At 41.5% G+C, this 19,715-nt stretch overlaps 1 protein-coding gene across 1 annotated transcript; it reads left to right on the top strand.

Annotated features, from left to right (window-relative positions):
- The first annotated feature begins 11,902 nt into the window (after positions 1-11,902).
- col10a1a (collagen, type X, alpha 1a) lies at positions 11,903-16,842 on the top strand. Its single transcript, XM_026152929.2, has 3 exons — positions 11,903-12,098; positions 12,450-12,567; positions 14,358-16,842. Exons 2-3 carry the CDS (start codon positions 12,465-12,467, stop codon positions 16,196-16,198), a joined length of 1,944 nt encoding a protein of 647 aa, XP_026008714.2. The 5' UTR covers positions 11,903-12,098; positions 12,450-12,464; the 3' UTR covers positions 16,199-16,842.
- The last annotated feature ends 2,873 nt before the right edge of the window (positions 16,843-19,715 follow it).

The following is a 19,715-nucleotide window of genomic DNA, read 5'->3' as shown; positions in this document are numbered from 1 at the left end:
GACAGGCTTTATGGTGTGGCTCCTCGATGACTGACAAATCACTACCAAATGAGCGTGCAGTGGTCTCAGGTTGTCAGTCAAATCCACCACCCACCACCTACTCATGGCATCGAGTTGCAAAACATCAAAACGGTGAAGGCCAAAATGCCAAATTAAAGGCTTCAAAACAACAAGCCCAAGAAACAGATGATCTCATGATGCCTTTGTTCATTTTTTATGACGACATCACTCTTATCGACTTGTTTCCAGTTTCAACAAACGCTGTAAAAACTTGGAAAAAGCTGTTCACACTGTTGTTCTGCATCAGACAGACAACGACATCTAATAACTCCTGAGCACAGGAAAGTATTGAGCAGAAATACTGTTAGTTTTTAGGAGTTAGCAGTAAGGCCAGAAACACTGCACTAAATAAAATGCTAATATTACACTGTATATTATGCAAAAATGCAAAAGTTTACTAATCATTACTGGCATTAATTTATTTAGGATATGTTTAAAGTCTGTGCTTGAGCACAGCACAGATGCACACTGCGACTAGCTTTCTTTGGTGATCCTGTGAAATTAAGTACAGTATATACCAATATACCCCAAATTATTAGAAAGTAATCTGTGTTTATATAAATCCACAAATTGACCTTATAAAAACCAGTCAGACGGCTGAAAATAAAATAAACATTCACTGCCCGAGTACTTACCACCTAAAAATGGCCAGTTTTGGCACACTGAGTGACATGCACGTGGCAGCACAATCTGCTAGTGAGGGGGTTTTCCATTTACGGGAAAACATGTCTGATCAAATGTTCTATCCCTTTATTAGAAAGCCACTTGAGAAAGCTGTTGCCATCTAAATGCGACTGCAAGAGTTTCCAGACAGAGTCCACCTGTCTGTCTGGAATAAGATGGGTTTCAAACAGCAGCGGCAGCAACAACCACAGTTTTACTCAACCACATGCTGTTGCAAACCAGAAAGTGACTAGACCAATGTAAACACTGTAGCAGAAAAAGCGCAGCAGTATTAAGACTGTAATTCTCTCTTCCTTCACCACAGGACCTCAGACTTCCACATTTGGAGATTTTGTTTGAAATACAGAACCGTAAATAGCTGAGAAAAAGACAAATTGGAAAGTCTTTTAAGTCTTATGTGTCCCATTCAGCCGAGTTAGCAGTTCACCTTGTGCCACTTGACTGTCCAGCTCCAACTCACTGCCATAGAGGAAGACATATATTTACAGGGTTTAAGAGAAAAGCCCATAACCTTGGAAAATAGTATTTACAGTAGATGCATTATCCAGAAAAAAGATTATAGAAGAGATTAACAGAGGCTCTTTGTCGGGAAAGAAGGTCAGAAACCCAAAATAGTCATCAGGCCTGTCCTAGAAAGATCCTGCAGCAAGCTGTCATTGCAGTTAAAGCTATACATGCTGCAATTGAGGGAGAGAGCTGGAAGTGACATTATAATTATTACGTTAACAGGAAAGGAAAGTCTTACATGTGGATCGGGCCGGTTAACAGGTCTCCAGTCGTGGTCACTTAAGACAGCTGCAGTGTGCCTAAATTACAGAGCACAATGACTCACACTCTTTCTGTGTTTAAGACCACTTGGCTCTGCTCGTGAGGGGACAAGCCCTCACAGTGAACTCGACTCTCCAAAGCGAAACTGATGGTTCAACAAAATGACAAACTCCTTGTTCTGCTTTGCAATGCTGGATGTATTACTGGCTGTAGGAAAAATAAATCATCTAGACCCTCCAAGAAGATTATAAAATCCTGTTTCCTTAGCTTCAATCCGCTGGATGTCACAGAAGCTCGGCTACAAGTCCTCCCAGCAGGCACCTAAGGTTTAGTCACGCAAGTAAGAATTTTATGTACAAGCGCACAAAAAATGTTATATGCCTCTAAGTTCTAAGCGTGCATATTCCTTGTACAGCATCTTGAACTCCAAGTTACCTGCAAAGCATTTGGTGTTTCAACAGCTCATTTCATGTAAATTTGGGTCTAATAGCTCCTTTAAAGATGTACTAAACCATGTTTTTTGTCAGGAAAAAAAGTTTAAATTGCTTGTAATTTCACAGCATCATGCAGAACTGCAGACACGGGCACTACATCATACAATTCTGACTAAATGTGGACATTTAGTCAGAATTGTCTATTTTAGGCTACAAGTTCTCTTACAGTTTCACTACAGATTTGTTTTGTCTAAATGTCAGGGACGGTCTCACATGACCTGTGGTTAGGCAAGTTTAATGCACTATATTTTCCTTTATAGTAGGCGATCAAACGATACACTGAAGAAGAAATACCTCGGACCCTTGCTGTGTCAGACAGCTTTCCATTTCCACAGTCCCGGCCAGAGATGGGCAGTAACGCGTTACTTGTAACGCGTTACTGTAATCGGATTACTTTTTTCAAGTAACGAGTAATGTAAGGGATTACTATTGCAAAAACGGTAATTAGATTACCTTTACTTTCCCGTAGGAACGCTGCGTTACTGCGTTACTAAAACCGTGAACTTTTTGCGAGAATGTCTCATGACAATGACGCAAGCGAGTGCGACGGCTATGGTAGCTCGTGTGTCAACAATAGAAAACATGGAGCGAGGGATAGAGTACGATCGTGCAGCATTTACTACTTGGAAATACCGACATTATTTTGAATTTGACTCTTTAAAAAGCGACAAAAACATAAGCGTACGTTGTACACTCTGCATCGGAAGAAAACTTCTTTCTACGTCGAAAAATTCCACTTCCAACCTGAGCAAGCACCTAGCACGCTGCCACAAGAATGTTAAATTGACAGAAAACCCCCAGGATCCCCTCACTGACGTGACCGCTGTGGCTACCACATCTACTTCCACCGGGCAAACCTCAGATGGACCCACTCCTGCTAAACAGGTTAAACTAGACGTAAGAGCGACAGGACTTAGTGCCGCTGAACTGAAGAAGCTTGTCGCTGCCTATATCGTCGAGGACATGTTGCCGATTTCCACTGTTGACTCTGAATCATTCCGACGCATCGTAGAAAAAATACCAACTAAAAGTGGTGTCAAGCTGCCCCAGAGAAAGTCATTTGTAGGATACCTTGAGAGAGAATATGACAAAATGAACTCTAACTTGAAGGCTACACTCGAAGAGGCAGAGTTTGTTTCCACCACTGCTGACATCTGGACGGTAAATAATAAAAGTTTTATGGGTGTAACAGTTCACTGGATTAATTCCACATTACAACACAACAAGGCCGCTCTAGCATGCAAGAGAATTAGAGGCAGCCATACCTATGATGTAATTGGAGCAGAGATTGAAGAAATCCATTCATCATATGGACTACAAGGCAAAGTTGTTGCCACTGTAACGGATAATGCATCCAATTTTGCCAAAGCATTCAGAGTATGTCAGCCCTGTCATTTGGAGTCTGAATCTGAAAATGAAGAAGGTGATGACGAGGAACCGACCTTTACTGATGTCATAGAAGCTCTTTCAGCTGCATCTGGTGATGCACAGTTCAGCCTCCCTCCACACTACAGATGTGCATCGCACACAATTAACTTGATTTCAACAAGCGATGTTGACAAACATCTAAATTCCTGTGCAGACACCAAGGCTGTATATAGGAGTAGCATTGCAAAATGTTCTGCTCTTTGGACTAAAGCAAGTCGATCAACATTAGCCTCTGAACAGGTGGAGGAAGTCAGTCGGAGGAAACTAATGGTACCGACATCCACAAGGTGGAATTCCCTGTATGAGGCCATTTCTAGAATCATCACAATTCCCTTGAATGAACTTAATCCCCTGTGTGTAAAACTGGGAATCAAGTGCCTTAATGAAAGGGAGTACCAGTTCTTGAAAGAGTACTGTACTGTGATGAAGCCCCTGACAGTGGCTCTGGACATCTTACAAGGGGATGAGTGCACCTACGGGGCTTTACTGCCAACACTCACAAGCCTGATGTCAAAGACCCTTGCCCTGAAAGATGACCTCTCTAGAATGACAGCCAGCCTTCCAGATGTCATTGTAAAGGTAAGATTATTATTAATTGCTTTGGGTGGATTTGTTAAATTTATTATACCATTCACAGTGGGTGGATGTTATACTTTGTTTTAAGCAGTGGGTACAATTATTAAAATGATAGAATAAAAGACCAAGTATTCACCCCTTGTTAAATATCAGGGACATTGATCATCATTAATCATGAATATTAATCATAATATCAACAAAAGCCTCAGCCAAAATTAAATCTCATACAGTATTGATAATAGAAAATATAGATGGTTTAGAGCTGTAAAGCCCACAAAATATTGACAATAGGTAATTATACAGTAAAATAATTTTATTCTTAGTTGCATCATATTGTATGTTACAGGCCATCAAGACTCGTTTTGATGCTGTTCTGGACAGCCAAGAAGGACTTCTCGCAGCGGCCACTTGTCCCAAGTTTAAACTTCGTTGGCTGAGAGATGAGCGTAGGAGAGAGTATGTGAAGGAGCTCCTGATAACAGAGTGTCGTAAAGCTGCTCCTGCAACTGAGAACACTAATGTGTCCCAAATCCCAGCCAGCCCAGCCGAAATGGACTTTTTTGAATTTCAGAATCAGCCCACAGAAAGCTTCTCAGCAGAAAAAGAAATAACTGACTTTTTAAGGTCAGGCTATGAGCTTGAGATTCTGAATCAGTTCCCAAATCTCAAAAAGATGTACATGAAATACAACAGTCCAACTCCATCCAGTGCACCAGTGGAACGGCTGTTCAGTTTAGGTGGATTGGTGCTTTCCCCAAAAAGGAACAGAATGTCTGATAGAAGGTTTGAGAAGCTTCTGCTGATGCGATATAACCACTGTTTCAGTCCAAAAGAAAACAATAAAACATAGGTCTTTTTCAGGGTTGCCACAAACTGAGACTGGATTAACAGCCTGAATGTAGCATGCAATAGCATTTTCTGTTTTTGTAATCTCAATATTATGCCTCTCTGCACTTTACCAACTGTTAAAAGATGTTTTTGTTAATTTTATTAATTTTATTTATTTATTTTTTGCTTTATTTATATGAAAAGATGTGTGTATACACAAAAATAATTTATGTTATATGCTGGAGTATGCAGAAATACAGTTTAAGCCTTTATTTTCTTAAAATATGGTGTAATGTGCAGAAATATGTTCAAATGTTAAACAAATTTATTAAAGTCAAAGACTGTTGAATTTAATTTAATTTTTGTTTGATGCACTGTTTATAAAGTTAAGATTAAAAGTAATAAACAATTTTTTAAAAAGACACTTTTCCATTTGATTCACTTTTATATGATGGATTATGCAGAAAAAATAGCATTGGCCCAAAAGGTCTATTGCTTTATCAAGCATTCAGGTAGTGTATCATGTTTTTTAAAAGTAACTAAGTAACTAAGTAATTAATTACTTTTGAAAACAAGTAATCAGTAAAGTAACGGGATTACTTTTTTTGAGAAGTAATCAGTAATCAGTAACTAATTACTTTTTTCAAGTAACTTGACCAACACTGGTCCCGGCCCATGTAAAGCTCTGGACAAACTCACTCAATACAAATGTTTTTGGATCCACCTTTGGCCCGTCTCTTCGAAATATTCTGCAAATATAAAGTCTGGTCCCAAAACCCCCTTAAACAAACACAATGAGACGCCAACTGCCAGCTTGTGTGTTCTCCTCCTGACTTATTCTGGGATGTTCTTGTGTTTGTGGATTACCAACAACAAACTCCAAAACATCTGCAGCGAGCCATTCGTCTGAATAACTGTTTTTCAAATAGCCAGCCAACTGAATACTTTCACATTGGTTTTTTATGGCAACGCTTCAGATTTTTGGTCACATCTGAGTTCAGTTTACAAACCAGCTGCATATTTGTCGTTTTTATAATATTTTGCAGAGGTTAGTGTGTGTCTTTCATTACTGGTTTTTCTGATGTGTCAGTTTCCGTTTGGTGATCGGACTTTATTTTTTTCTTTTCCAATTACAAACAATAAAACTCAATAAAATAAACAAAGCACAATGACATAACTCGGATCCAATGCTGCACTGACTCAGAGCAACTAAGGGGGTGAAGCCGTTACAAAAGACTGTGTATAAAAAAACTGGAATAACCAGTTTAATAAGTTTGAGCCTACAGTACAAAACAATATAAAACTCATTTGCAAATCACTATCCAGTGTGCCCCCAGTCCTGGTCTCAAGCAAGGATAAATGGTGCTGCTGGCCAAGACGGTGATGGTGGAAACTATGCTACTGTTGGCCGAATACAGAGGAGGAGAAGAAGGGAAGGTATGTTGTAAGGCAGCATGAGGGAAGGAAAGGTAGGAGTATGTTAGTGAGAATAGAAACTTTAAATGTTGGGACGATAGAGCTGCCGGACAGAAGGAAAAGAGGAAGAACAGAAAACATTCAAGGATGTAGTGAAGGAACAGGAGAAGCTTGTGTGACAGAGGAGGATGCTGGGATAGGGTGAGATGGAAGCAGATGACCCGCTGTGGCGACCTCTAAAGGGAACAGTCGAATCCATCCATACATCACTCAGGTTCACCATGAGGCTGAAACCTATCCCTGCAGACACTGTGTCAGGTCAATACTTCATCACGAATCAACCAAACCAAATAACAAACTTAAACCTTATAAGGAGAAAACTCTGTGTGCACTATTATTTTTACTGCAACTATATTTTATAGAAAGTAGACAGCACACTATTGTTTGTTAGTGTTTTATAATGTGGACTCGTTCCCATTTAGACACAGTTAGGGTTACTGTTTCAGGCCCAGTCAAAGTATCAACCCACACAGGGTTCATCAGCCAGCAAAACAAACCTCAAAACCACAGCGATGGAGCCACGGCCCCGGCATTGTTCTGGACACGCTGTACATTAAACTCTAGCTAACTTCCTGTGGCTGTGTCTTTATATAAGGTTTGTGAATTGTGTGGGTGCTAACTCACAGGTTAGCCCCAACACTTATTTTGAGACAGACATGGCTCTTCCCAAATATAGTGTACAGAAACAACACTTGTCTTGTCTCTCCAGCGGTCATAATGGCGCAGTGCTAACAATCTGCTCCAGCAAGTGAGGTGACATTGTGTTGTGTAAACATGGTTCTTGGTTGTCACTCTGGATTTGAAGCACACAAAGTGTCATTCCCCCACCACACGTTCAACTCAGATGTGATTATGAACAGACAAGACAAATAAATAATAAATCCACCTCTGCTCCTCCTGCCTTTCACAAGCACTTTCCTACACACACACACACACACACACACACACACTCTAACAGATTCTCTTGCATTCACTGATACAGACGGTGAAACCCTAAATTTTCACAGGCACGATGTAGCGGATTAGTCATTATCCTTAAATACAGGACTCTGCCACCTATGCTTAAGCGCTGAAAATCCCATTAAGGTCGTTTTATTTCGCTTTGATATCTTTAAATGATCCCACAGTAAACAGATAGTCTCAGCAGTCTGTCCTCTGTTTCACCGTTTGTTTGTTTCAATCCCCCAAAAAACAACCTCATGATAAAAACGATAACGAGCAAAGATCGCCTCCTCGCTTGAGGACACAACAAGCATGCGAAAAATATCTGTATGTTCTTATGACCTTTTTACCTTTGAAGTAAATTGGGTGCCCTGTAGCACCCCATAAACTGTCTGGCTGAGTACTCATTCAATTAGTTTCTGGCTGCTGCACTTCTGAAGGCCTGATTTCCTCTGCAAAACTAAAGAAAGCTGCCCGAAAATGACAGCTGAGTCAGACCTTTCTATAAGTAAACATACAGCATACTGAACTATGGAAACAGAAGCAATCAAATCAAGTAGCATTCGACTCGCTTCACTGGCAATAAGCAAGTCCTCATTTTCAGAAGTGCGTCTCACCAGCTTCAACAGCCAGAACGGCGATACCTTCACAAGCAGGCAGTGAGCACAAATTTCAAACTATTTCCAACTTATCGGCTTAATTACACAGCAAATGTAGTGTGTTTACGGGGGTAAAACACCCTAAAGTCAAAAGAATTTACGTTAGATTACCATGCGGTGTCTGGCTGAGGAAAGCTTTCATGTTAACACGTGCATGCGTTTACACCTGGCATCTGTCAAAGAACACCCAACAGGCGCTTTCTCATTCATCCCCCCAGTTTTTCTGCCTTTCTGGATTTCAAACTGGTGACCTCCCAGACACCAGCTCTCGTCTCTAAAGCTACCGCTGCCATTTTTCAGTTACTTTTACGCTTCCGGCACCATTTGGGTCCCTGTTTGTTTTCAGGACCCTATAATTTCCCCACCAATCACTCACATAGGCCCCTGTCAAGGCTGCCATTCATAAAGTTTAAAGTAGTTTTTAGTGGTCCGTGGAGTTTATTGAAACATTAAATTTGTATCCCAGCAGTGATGGTGTATCTTTAGCCTTTAACTCACGTGCTCGGCCCGGGCCCCCTTACATCAACCACCAATTATGTGCCTCTGCTGGGTGTGGGTTGAGCCTCGGCCAGAATGTCGAAGAAACCAAAAACATCGATTCCTAGGCAGTGGAGCGCACAGAAAGAGAAACAAAATGCGAAAAGCTTTCCCTCAAATACTGTTATCATTGCAGAGTACAGGCACAAACATCACCAGCATTGCCAGTAATGCTGTCCAGCTACTCTCTGGGGATTTTAGTGAAATCCACAGGCTGTTGTTAGATACGGATGAAGGCCTGAAGAACATGCAAGGCCTCAAAATGCCAGTTCATGTCCTCTGCAGAAGGGTCAGGCAAGAAACTTTGCCCTGTCATGGCTTCCCATGCTTGTTTTTATCCTTATTTCAGCCCATGTTTGTTTTGTGGGGCATATGAAGAATCTACAAAGAGTTATGCTCCAAAATAAGAGTTTCTGATTGGACACTAGCAGCAATAAAAAAAAGTATATATGAATCCCTGTGTTATGCAATAAAAAAGCATTGACATATGACTCCATTAATAATCTGAAACTGCAAAGCTACTAACAAGAGTTGTGAGACAAATATAGTGAAATAAATACTGCAATAATTATTGGATAGTGAAGTACCAAAAAAGCAAATACTCAAGAAGTACCTCAAATGACTCCTTAAATGACTGCTGTCACTAAACTACATGAAAAACAGCCATAAAATCTGTGCGATCTTAAAACAAGGAGCGATTCAGCTTTCACTTGCTCCCAGTGACTTTGGGCGTGTGCATAATTAGCTGTTTTCTCTGTTTTCTAAATTCAGTAAAAAAAATATTTGATGTCACATATCAAGGGTACAAAGTGACACAAAACTGAAAGCATGTGTGTGTTTTACAGTGGGGGGCTCACAAGGAATATAAGCACGAAGCGACGTCACTACCTCAAGTTTGAAGGCCGTTAACCTAATTCCTAATGGTTATTACAATGAGGCTTGCCAGCCACATCAAGCTGCTGCGGCGAAGTAATGAGAAGAGCAGATAGAGCTCTGCCATGTACTTTTCACAGCCTTCAATTCAGCTGCTAGAAGGCACAAGGACACTGCGTCCTTCTCGAATAAGTGCAGTGGCGTGTTAAGAAAAGCAAAAAAAATATATGCTGCAAGGTTATAAACAACATCAAAATTGCACTGTCAATTCAAGTCTTCCTCAAGCCAAAATGAGCTCTGGTTCCAAAGCGCAGCATGAGCCTTCCTGTCGCTTCACATGCAAATGCATGATGGGAGTTTTTTTTCATGCATAAAGAGATGAATCATTGTTTTCAGAACAACAGACTAAAAACAGAGAGCCTCTTTCGCATTGGCTTTGCCTTGTTTGAAAAAACATAAACTGAAATGATCTGAACCTAAACATACAAAATCCTAACTCCACCCTCCTTTGCTCTGTTCTTTCATCTAAATCTGACTAAAGCCGGAAAGCCTCGGCCTCCTCCTAGGGCACAAGCATAAAGAGATTTTAAAATAATAGAGCATAACTTAAAAAAAAATACATAGAACAAAACTGGTGGCACACTGATGTGGCGTTGGTGTGGCATTCACCAGTAATTTCATCAAAATAGAAACCTTCTGCTGTATATTTGCAGGAGAAACCTGATTTTCCAAAGCTGATGAAGCAAGACTAAACATGCACATTCAAAAGGAAAACTTCCAGTAGTGATAACTGGCTTAAGTGCTCTGCTCCTTCCAACTGAGACACACTTCAAGTAAATGCAATGTAACTTCTCTCTATCATTTTACTGCCTCTGGTAGTCAGTCTACACCTTTGCCGCGAGCTATCACTCCCAACTCTTTCATGAGCAAAATTTCAAATATTTGAAAATGAAGATCGCAAATTATATTACGTTTTATTTGACAGCAAGAGTGAACTTAAACAATACTTGCCAAACGTGATTAAGTGATATGAGCCGGGTGAAGGTAGCACTTTGGAAAATTGCAGATAATTTGGTCTAATTTACTAAAAAGGGGGTTCCAACAACCCATGTTGTAGAATCTTTAATTATATATGTGGTGGAAGATGCCAGTCACGGTCACATGTAGTATAGACGCCTTATGTAGAAACATTTTGAAGCCCTCAATCACGCAGTTCATCATCATTTCTGCAAATATACACATGTTGTCAGCAGTATGTATATACATTATAAGAACACAGGAAGAACATGTGCCATAACTGGCTGCGCCATTCACCAAGGAGATTTTGGGATGGGCCATGGACTACCCTACACATCGTTTATGGCTACTTGTGTGTTTGAGAACATGTGATTATTTGGGTGTATGCATTTCCTATGTGGCTGGGGTGAAACTGAGAAATTACAGTTGGAACATCTCAAAGTAAGCAACACAAGGTGGAGGGTGAGGGCGAGGGAGGATAATACTGGAGGACAGGAGTGAGGAAATACAACATTTTGACAGGAACTAGCTTTTATTGTAGGGATAGGACTGAAACCTCTGATGATGCACTGAGGCGGCCAAAAATAACAAGTGACCACAGGAGCATGGCCCCTTCTCTACAGCAGCGGTACCTCACTCCAGGGATAGGTGCTGTACCTCAGTAAAACCTGCCCTCTGGTGTTTAAACAGGAGTAGTGAACTCTAGTGTAGCAAACACTGCTACACTAGAGTGCATTTACAAGACTGCACAGAAACAAGCCCAAATGCCTTTCCCAGTGGCTCTTTATATAGATTTATTAGCTGTTTTGAGGGTGAAACACATACAAAAATATCCAAGTTAAGAAAAAGTGTTCATCTTGAAATAGAGGCTGAAATGAAATCTACTTTGTCCTCTATTAGTCACATAACAAGCTGACCAAATAATAATACCCAGGAAATGTACTGAACTAAATATACGAATCTCTTAAATGACGCCTTCACATCAGTGAAAAAAATATTTTTAGGTCATTTCAGTCAAACTCCACAAAAGCTACTGTACCTTTCATGAAGGCAAGCTTTCCCCACCACTTCCCTTGTTTATGTTATCATGCAGGCATAGAGGTGTCCAGACAGACGGCACAGGTAAAGACAAGTTTCACCAGTCGGCTGGACAAGATGTAAATTTGGAGATGAGACATATAGTGCACTATACATCCTCAAAGCACGCTTTGTGAAGCTATACAGGTGCCGTTACAGACCTACAGTAGCTGTCTGTTTTGACTACCTTAAGATATTTTCATATTTAGAAAGAGGAATTTTAACATAAACATGTCCAGAGCAGATTTTTAAATGCCTCCTGTAAAATGCCATATGCATGTAACCAAGATGAAAATGAAAGGTGTCCTTGTTGCTCTCGTTGAGATTGTTTTTGTCCATTGCAAAAGTATACTTTTTTATTGTTTTATAGTTCAGGAGAAGACAGAAATAAGTGATAATCATGTGTCTGGATATTCAAGACATGGAGGAACCCTGATGTGACATGCCCGCTTTGGGCAGATCTTTCTGCTAATTACAGCCTAGCTGGAGGAGGGAGGTACTTGAGTGGTGGGGGCTTTTTTTTTTTTTTTTAATGATGCGCAGGGTAGATATGGTATAAATACCCACATCATTGTACTGGAGGGCAGCATATCCTCAGTTGTGCTCCTACCCTAAGGATATACAGCAGCACCGGGAGCTCACTGGTGCTGAGGAGTTTGGTTCTTCTCGTTGGATGCTGGTATGTGAAATTTCCTCTCTATCTCTAGGGGAGTGCTGTCAACATCTGGGCTTTGTGTGGGCCTTCAGTCATTCCTGTGACTGGTTGGAGAAAAATAGAGCAACTTCTGCTGCCTTTTACCTTCATTTGTAATACATGAGCCTGAAGTGTGGAAATAGAAAATTGTGCTTTCTGTTCTTATTTGTTGTCTAGTATTGTTTCTGTAAGAAAGATTAAAGCATGTTCTTGTACCAGAAAAGTTTTCAGGCTCTCTAAAATTCACACTAATACAAACACTAAAGCTTGATGGCACTTTTTATACCTTGAAAACAGATGTACTGACTTTCTTCTTCTTCTCCTCCTCCATTGCAGGTTTGACCTTGCAAGATGGACATACGTGTAGCGACCATCCTCCTCCTTGTGGTGGCCTCTGCAGCAGCCCACGGAAAGGGTTACGTAGTGAGGAAGGTGATGCCTGTGAAGAGCCATGGTAAGAATACGCATCATTTCGCCCTGTGTTCAATCAGTTTGCGAGCTTCACAAACAGCCTATCAACTTTATGGGAGATCTTCTTCCATAAAGTTGGTCTTATTTGAGCAACACTGTATGGCAGGATTTCCTTACCTTCAGTGAGGGGGATAGCTATTTTGACCAATAGAGGTACCGTAAGCAGCCTGACAGATGATAGGCACAGCTGCACTTTACTTTGAAAGCTGAACTCCACCTTGCTCTGGGCCAGTGTTGCTCTCTGATTGGCTACAACAGGTTGCATGCCTCTCCAATCACGCAGTGAGGCCGGAAATTGCAGGTTATTTGCACGAAGCAGAGCTTGCAGGTTTTTGTTTTCCTCTAAATCACCAGATTAAATCTCCCTCTGTAGTTTTTGTAGCATTTCCTGTATATTTGTATCCTTATATTCACCCAAAGCGCTAGCTCCGTAGTGTAGTGGTTTAAACATTCCCCAAACAAGCAAAAGATCCCTGGAGGAGATAAAAAAAAAATCCTGTTAAGAAGGGAATCGAACAGGCGGAGCTTTTCTCTGTGGCGACCCCTTATGACTAAGTGAGCCGAGTTATTCACATTAGCAACAGTTTTATTACTTTATTTTATTCTATTTTGCGCACGTTTCACAGGAAGGCACTTTAATTCTGTTTACAATCTGGCAGAGTTATTCGCTCTATTTGTTAAGCAAGCGATTTATTTAATTGTTAACATGAGTTACGTTTGATTTTCTTTTCTTTTTATTATTTTGCCAAACACAAAAAGAGAGGTTGTGTGTTTCCCAAACGCAGTGCAAAATGTGAAGTGTCGCTTTTGTGTCATCAGCTCATTGCTGTTTCTATTTGAGAAAGTAGCTGTTATGGGGTTATTTTTAGTTTCACACTGACAATTAAAGTCCAGTCACCCAGTAGTGTGGTTTGTTTGGGTGCGCCTGTTTAACGCAAAAGTAGAAACATCTGTTTGGCTTTATCCAAACTAAATCAGAATAAGCCAAGGAGTGAGCCTTTTACACTCAAACCCATGTGACCACATTAAGGCAGCAAATAAAAAAGAGCTCCCTCTTATTTTGCTTGAGTAGCTCCTAAACAAATCATAAGGCTCTCATTAAAATCTGAAACCTGTACTTTGTATTAAAAATAGTCATTCAGCAGGTTACATGCAGCCATATTTCTTTACGTTATGCTTTTTCTGTATTAAAATTAATTATTAGAATAATACTAAACATGCATCTGTTTATAAGGGGTTGCTTCAAAATAAAATATGCATGTAACATCTTATAATATCTGTACATCAATAGGTGAGTTGTATGTGGGCGTATCTCACAAGTTAGACCATTGCTTCATTAGAGTTAAACATGCCCCGCCTTCTGGATCAATTAGTCGATCATGTTTCAGCCATTTTAAAAAATGAAGAACATTATGTAGAGAGGTTTTCTTAAAAGCTAAAATTCAGCTCATATTTGATTGCTGAAAGTCATATTGCTTGTGAACGCTGCAAAACTGATGCACACTCAAACACACTAAGCACTGAGAGCTGGCCAGAACATCCATGACCCAGCACTTGTCCCTTGAATGGGATGCAGTCAGAGTTACTGAACATCCTAAACAGACCCTAATTTGAAATAAGTGGTTGAATTTTATGCACAGACTTAAGGTATCCTGAACATACACACAGAGATTTCTTTCACTTTGTTACTTTGTGTCCATTTTTGTTTTTTGTTTTTGTTTTTTTGTTGTTTGCTAATGGAACTAATGATGGTTTCTCTTTAACTCTTCACAGTGGTGTCAGTGGCAGGTGAGCCTGGTCCTCCAGGTGAGCCAGGCCCCGAGGGACCTTCTGGCCCTCCTGGCCCACCAGGTGAAAATGGTGTAGGCTATGCTGGACCTCAAGGACCTCCCGGACCCCCTGGATCTCCTGGCCGCTCCATTGCTGGTAAACCTGGATCTCCAGGTGGTCCTGGCAAACCTGGCAGGCCTGGAGACTCTGGTGAGAAGGGAGATACTGGAGCCACTGGCCCTCAAGGACCTAGGGGAGTCCCTGGATCACCAGGAAGCCCTGGACCTGCTGGCCTCTCTGCTACTGGCAAGCCTGGACCATCAGGTCTTCCTGGAGCAATGGGACCTAGAGGAGAGCCTGGTCTGAAAGGACATCCAGGTATCCCTGGACTGCCAGGTTCTAAGGGTGATAGAGGGGTGGGAGCACCTGGACCTCAGGGTGAGACAGGACCTGAAGGGCCTATGGGTCCACCTGGAGCTACAGGTTCATCTGGAGTTGGAAAGCCAGGAAAACCAGGTTCCCCAGGTGAGCCAGGAAAATCAGGTAGCCCAGGTAGCGATGGTGCCCCTGGTCCCATGGGACCTCAGGGACCTAAAGGACACACCGGTGCCCCAGGTGTTGGTATTCCAGGTAAACCAGGTGAGAATGGTGCCCCCGGTCTGCCTGGTCCAAGTGGCCCTAAAGGCAACCAGGGACCTACTGGATCCACTGGTGCCCCTGGAGTGCCTGGATATGGAAAGCCAGGTGCAAATGGAGAGAAAGGAGAAAGGGGAGCTACAGGTAGCACTGGTGCTACAGGCCCAAAGGGTGAGCAAGGTCCAACTGGATATACTGGTGCTACTGGTGCAACTGGCCCAACTGGTCCTACTGGACCTCAGGGTGAAAGAGGTTTCACAGGTGCACCTGGTGCTGTTGGCTCTAAAGGTGACACAGGAGCAACTGGTCCTCAGGGACCTAAGGGAAACAAGGGAGATCAGGGAGCACAGGGTTTCCAAGGTAAGCAGGGTTACCCAGGACCAGCTGGTCCTGCTGGGGCCAGAGGGGAAACTGGACCCACAGGTGAAAAAGGAAATGGAGGTGCCCCAGGTACCCCAGGAGCCCCAGGTATCCCAGGCCCTGCTGGACCCAAAGGTCATCCTGGTCGCCCAGGTGAGCAAGGTCCCTCTGGATCAGATGGTGCACCAGGTTCAAGAGGACCTACTGGGCCTCAAGGTCCCGCTGGTGCTCCAGGCCTCAAGGGACACCCAGGTCTCCCTGGTGCCCCTGGCCCCGCTGGTTTGGCTGCTAAGGGTCTCACTGGACCTGAGGGTCCTCCTGGTCAACCTGGTGAGCCCGGCTCTGATGGAGAACCTGGCCCAGCTGGCCCTCCTGGTCCCCCTGGCCCTCCAGGTGAGGTTGCATTTGAGAAGGGCAAGGGCATGGAAGTGAGCGAGATTATGGTGAAGTCCCCCATGTCTGCTTTCACTGCAGCTCTGACCACCCCCTACCCTCCTGCTGGCAGCCCCATTAAATTTGACCACATAGTGTATAATGCTGAGAATCACTATGACCCTGAGTCAGGCATTTTCACTTGCCAGGTTCCTGGAGTGTACTTCTTCTCTTATAGCATCCATGTCAATGGAGCTCATGCCCTGGTGGCTCTGTACAAGAATGGCCAGCCTGTTATGTTCACTTATGATGAGTACAACAAGGGTTTCCTTGACCAGATGTCTGGTAGTGCTGTCCTCTTGCTCGATGAGCAGGATACAGTTTACGTCCAGATCCCTGACGATGAGGCCAATGGCGTCTTTGCTGCAGAGAATGTCCACTGCTCTTTCTCTGGGTTCCTCATCGCTTCAACGTGATACGTTGATTCAGTAGTTTCCGAAAGCCAACCAACTAAATTTGCCATTTCTCAAACTAAACTCCCTGTTCGTTTTTCCTCAACCTAACAGACAGGCAGTTCACCATTTTTGAGAAATAGTTGCATCTCGACTTGAAAACTACAAGAAATAGGTGCTTAGAAGAAGGAAAACTAATTTATGAACACAGGTGATCAGGGGTGGGGTAAGCAATCCACAATGTTACCAGTGAGATTTTAATGGAGACAGCATGTGAAATTGAGATGTTAAACTGTGTTATGTCCTGACTTTTTCTTTTCCATTCTGTTCCTTTTACTGACTTCAACTGGTGACTCTTAATTTAGTGTTTGTCTGCTTTTGTTTGTTTTTATACAACCTTGTTTTTTTTTTCTTTCAGTTTTTTTGTTTGGGTTACCAATAATCTTATTAAAAGTACCCTAATACTTTTTTCTGTGCAACCTGTTGTACTAAATGTGACTTGAATATATTGTGAAATGGTAATGGTCAAATTGACCGTTATGACGAAATAAGTCACCAAAATGCTGTCATGGAAACACAAACTGTTTTAACAGCAACATCGTTGTATCCCTGGACATACATTGTGTCATGTAAACCATAATGACCAAAATAAATGATGTCTTAATGAATGTTCTGTATCAGAAGGTTTTTTTTTATTTAGCAGCTCATTTAATTTGAAAACTAAAAAAGAACTCAGTTAGAGGCACATAAAACAACACAAAAACTGCTTAAGAAGACACACAGTCATAAGAGTCAACTCACTTTGAGTATTTTGTGAGCACTGGTTGAGTTCTGTAAAAAAAATAAAACCCTAATCCAATTTAGTTTTCCTGCAGATTCATAAATTAAAACAAGAAATCAAGTTATAATTGTGATCTGTGACAGGTTCAACACAAGATTAAGTTATTGTGAAAAAATACAAAAGTAATTTAATATAAATATTATTAATACTAAAGTTACCTAAGATGAAGCATCTTAAGTCAGCAACATGCATTCATCTACTTAATGGAAGCTTATTCCAGCTGACTACCACAGAAAGGCGGGGCGTACCATGGACAGGTATGCCCACAGAGACACAGGGATAAGATGAACAATCCACAGCGAGGCTCTAATCACCCAGCAGGTTCAAACCAAGCACTGGACTACCATGCCATTATTTGTTAGTAACAAGACGTTTTAATTTTAAGCACTCATATGGGTTTTGTAAGCAAAATTTTGGCTGACAAATGTGAAGTGGAAGTATCAGGTACTATAAAATGGATCTTCCTACCAACGTTACTGTTGGACTTACTGTCCTCAGTGTAATGTAACTTATATAATTATATATAATGTACATAATGATGTATTTCTATTCATTTGTGGTCATTTTGTTAAATGTATCACCATAAATTGGTATCCTGTGCACAGTATTAACTACATGCAGCACTGTGCAAAAGCCGCCCCTCATTTCTCTATATTTTGCTGAGAAAATGGGAAATAGGTGCAGCAGACATGTGCAAACATACATGGATATACAGTTTATAAGGGGAAAACAGAGTTTGAACATTTCTAACAAGCTTAAAAGTCAATATATGGTATGACCACCTTTATTCTTCAACACAGTCTTAACTCTTAGGCAATAATAGTAATTATTATTATGTAAGACCAACCATTGCTAATTTAGTCTACCCTTGAAGTTGAGATTCTCTCACAAATTTGCCATTGATCATATCAATTTAACCAGCTTGTAGTCAGTATATGTGTTTAAAAAGTGCTTAAAATTCACACATACTTCAGTGCAGTACATGGTCCTAAACAGAGGCTAAAATAGATTAAATAAAAAATCTCTCTCCACATGATGGCTACCAGTTGCCTGCTTGGCAGCCAAAGTTTACAAAGGCTACTCTACCATGCAAGCCTCAATATGAGAGTGCTGAATATAGTTTGGGTGTGGAATGAGGGACAGGGATGGTCCTTTGGCAGGGAGGCAGCTGTTTGATCTCGCTTGGGGGAAAGAGCGTGACAGTGGTTAGGTGAGGGGCCCAAGGGAAAGAAAAGAGAGGAAGCTGGCTGAAGTAAACTGCTGGGGATTGCCATCTGAGGGTACTTCCATTTGGAGATGGCCTGTGGTTGTTGCAATGAGGTGGGACAGCGCAGATGGAGAGCTGCCTCTGGCTGACTCCACAAGCCGCACTCTAAAATTATCTGCTGGGACTACGAAGAATAATTTACTTTGATATATTTTTGTTAGTAGGTTCACCTTGTATGTCTATCTATACAGTTGTGCATCTGTTTGGAAAGAAAGAAGCAACGCAAAGAGGAACCAGATGTTCTTGAGTAGGATGCAGAGAGATGTGTGTATGGCAGCATGTGAGGAACACTGGGTGTTACAAGAAGCAGCACGTCTCTCAACAACCTGACCAAAATGGACAAGCAGTTTAAGAAGCAGAAATAGAAGTATTATGTGTAAAACACACTCTTTTTGCGGTGGCCAGAGCTACGGTGTCCAAGGTTAGAGTGGGTGCAAAGGAAATAGAGGGTTTGAAATGTGCACGGGTAGAGCTGTGTGCTGCCAAAAAAACACCCTGCAGGAGTGTTTTGCTTTCTCCTCCACTCTTAAAAACATTCTGGTGTTTATGGGGTTTCATGGAAGGAATCTCGCACAGGCATCAATTCAGTCTATGCTGTTTGCGAAAGACACTAAACCTCCAGACGTCGTAAAAATGTTTGTTTCAAACACTATCATTTATGGTCCAAAACCAGAAACTCTGAGTTCGGATGCAACGCCACTGACCCTGAATCATGTGGCACAATTATGTTGTGTAGTTCCTTCATTGGTAAATCACTAAAAATACTATTGGGCAGCAATCATATCTCACTTTAGGTTCACTCCAGATTAAGTTTGTTTTAGGGAAAGAAATGTGCCTGTCTTAAACGCAACAAGGTCCTCAAAGGCCAACTTCACCAGCTAATTTATCATTACTTTTGCTCTAATTTAGTAAATGAGGTGAATATTTAAATAAGTGACCGTTGCCTCTTCATTACAAGGACTGCAGTTTTCTTCTAACATCTTGGAGTATTACCTCAAAGACTTTTGTCAAATTTAGTTTATGTTGATGTTGTGTAATGTATGTATGGTCGGAAGGGTAAGATGGCACTGGCAAAAGGTCAGCAGCCTTAACCTAATTTCCTTCGGGTCAACCTTCAGGATCAATAAAGTTTTATTGAACTGAGTTGAATTGAAAATCATTCCCCTCAAGGCTTCTAAAAGTAGGATAGGGGGCAGATCTAGACCCCTCTCCTGAGGAACTAGCTTACAGTTTGGATTTAGCAGACAAATACTTAGAATCCTAAATACAACTCATTGCATTAACAAAAAAGAAAAAAAAAAAAAAAAAAAGCCTTCTGTATGTGTGAAATCTTTCAGTGCACCACACGATGGTGCTGTGAAACAAAGAATCTGTATATCTGTGGCTACAGCAGCCGACCTCAGCTCTGAATACCAGTCTAAACTCTCCCACTC

The sequence above is a fragment of the Astatotilapia calliptera genome, chromosome 19, assembly GCF_964374335.1.
Source record: "Astatotilapia calliptera chromosome 19, fAstCal68.1, whole genome shotgun sequence".
Lineage (NCBI taxonomy): Eukaryota > Metazoa > Chordata > Actinopteri > Cichliformes > Cichlidae > Astatotilapia > Astatotilapia calliptera.
Note: the sequence above shows the minus strand (reverse complement) of the source record. Positions and strands in the feature narration are given on the sequence as shown.

Excerpts from the sequence above, each read along its gene's own strand:
- col10a1a (XM_026152929.2), top strand. The coding sequence starts at position 12,465 with ATGGACATACGTGTAGCGACCATCCTCCTCCTTGTGGTGGCCTCTGCA. Across the intron at positions 12,568-14,357 it reads GATGCCTGTGAAGAGCCATG|TGGTGTCAGTGGCAGGTGAG; the intron begins GTAAGAATACGC and ends AACTCTTCACAG.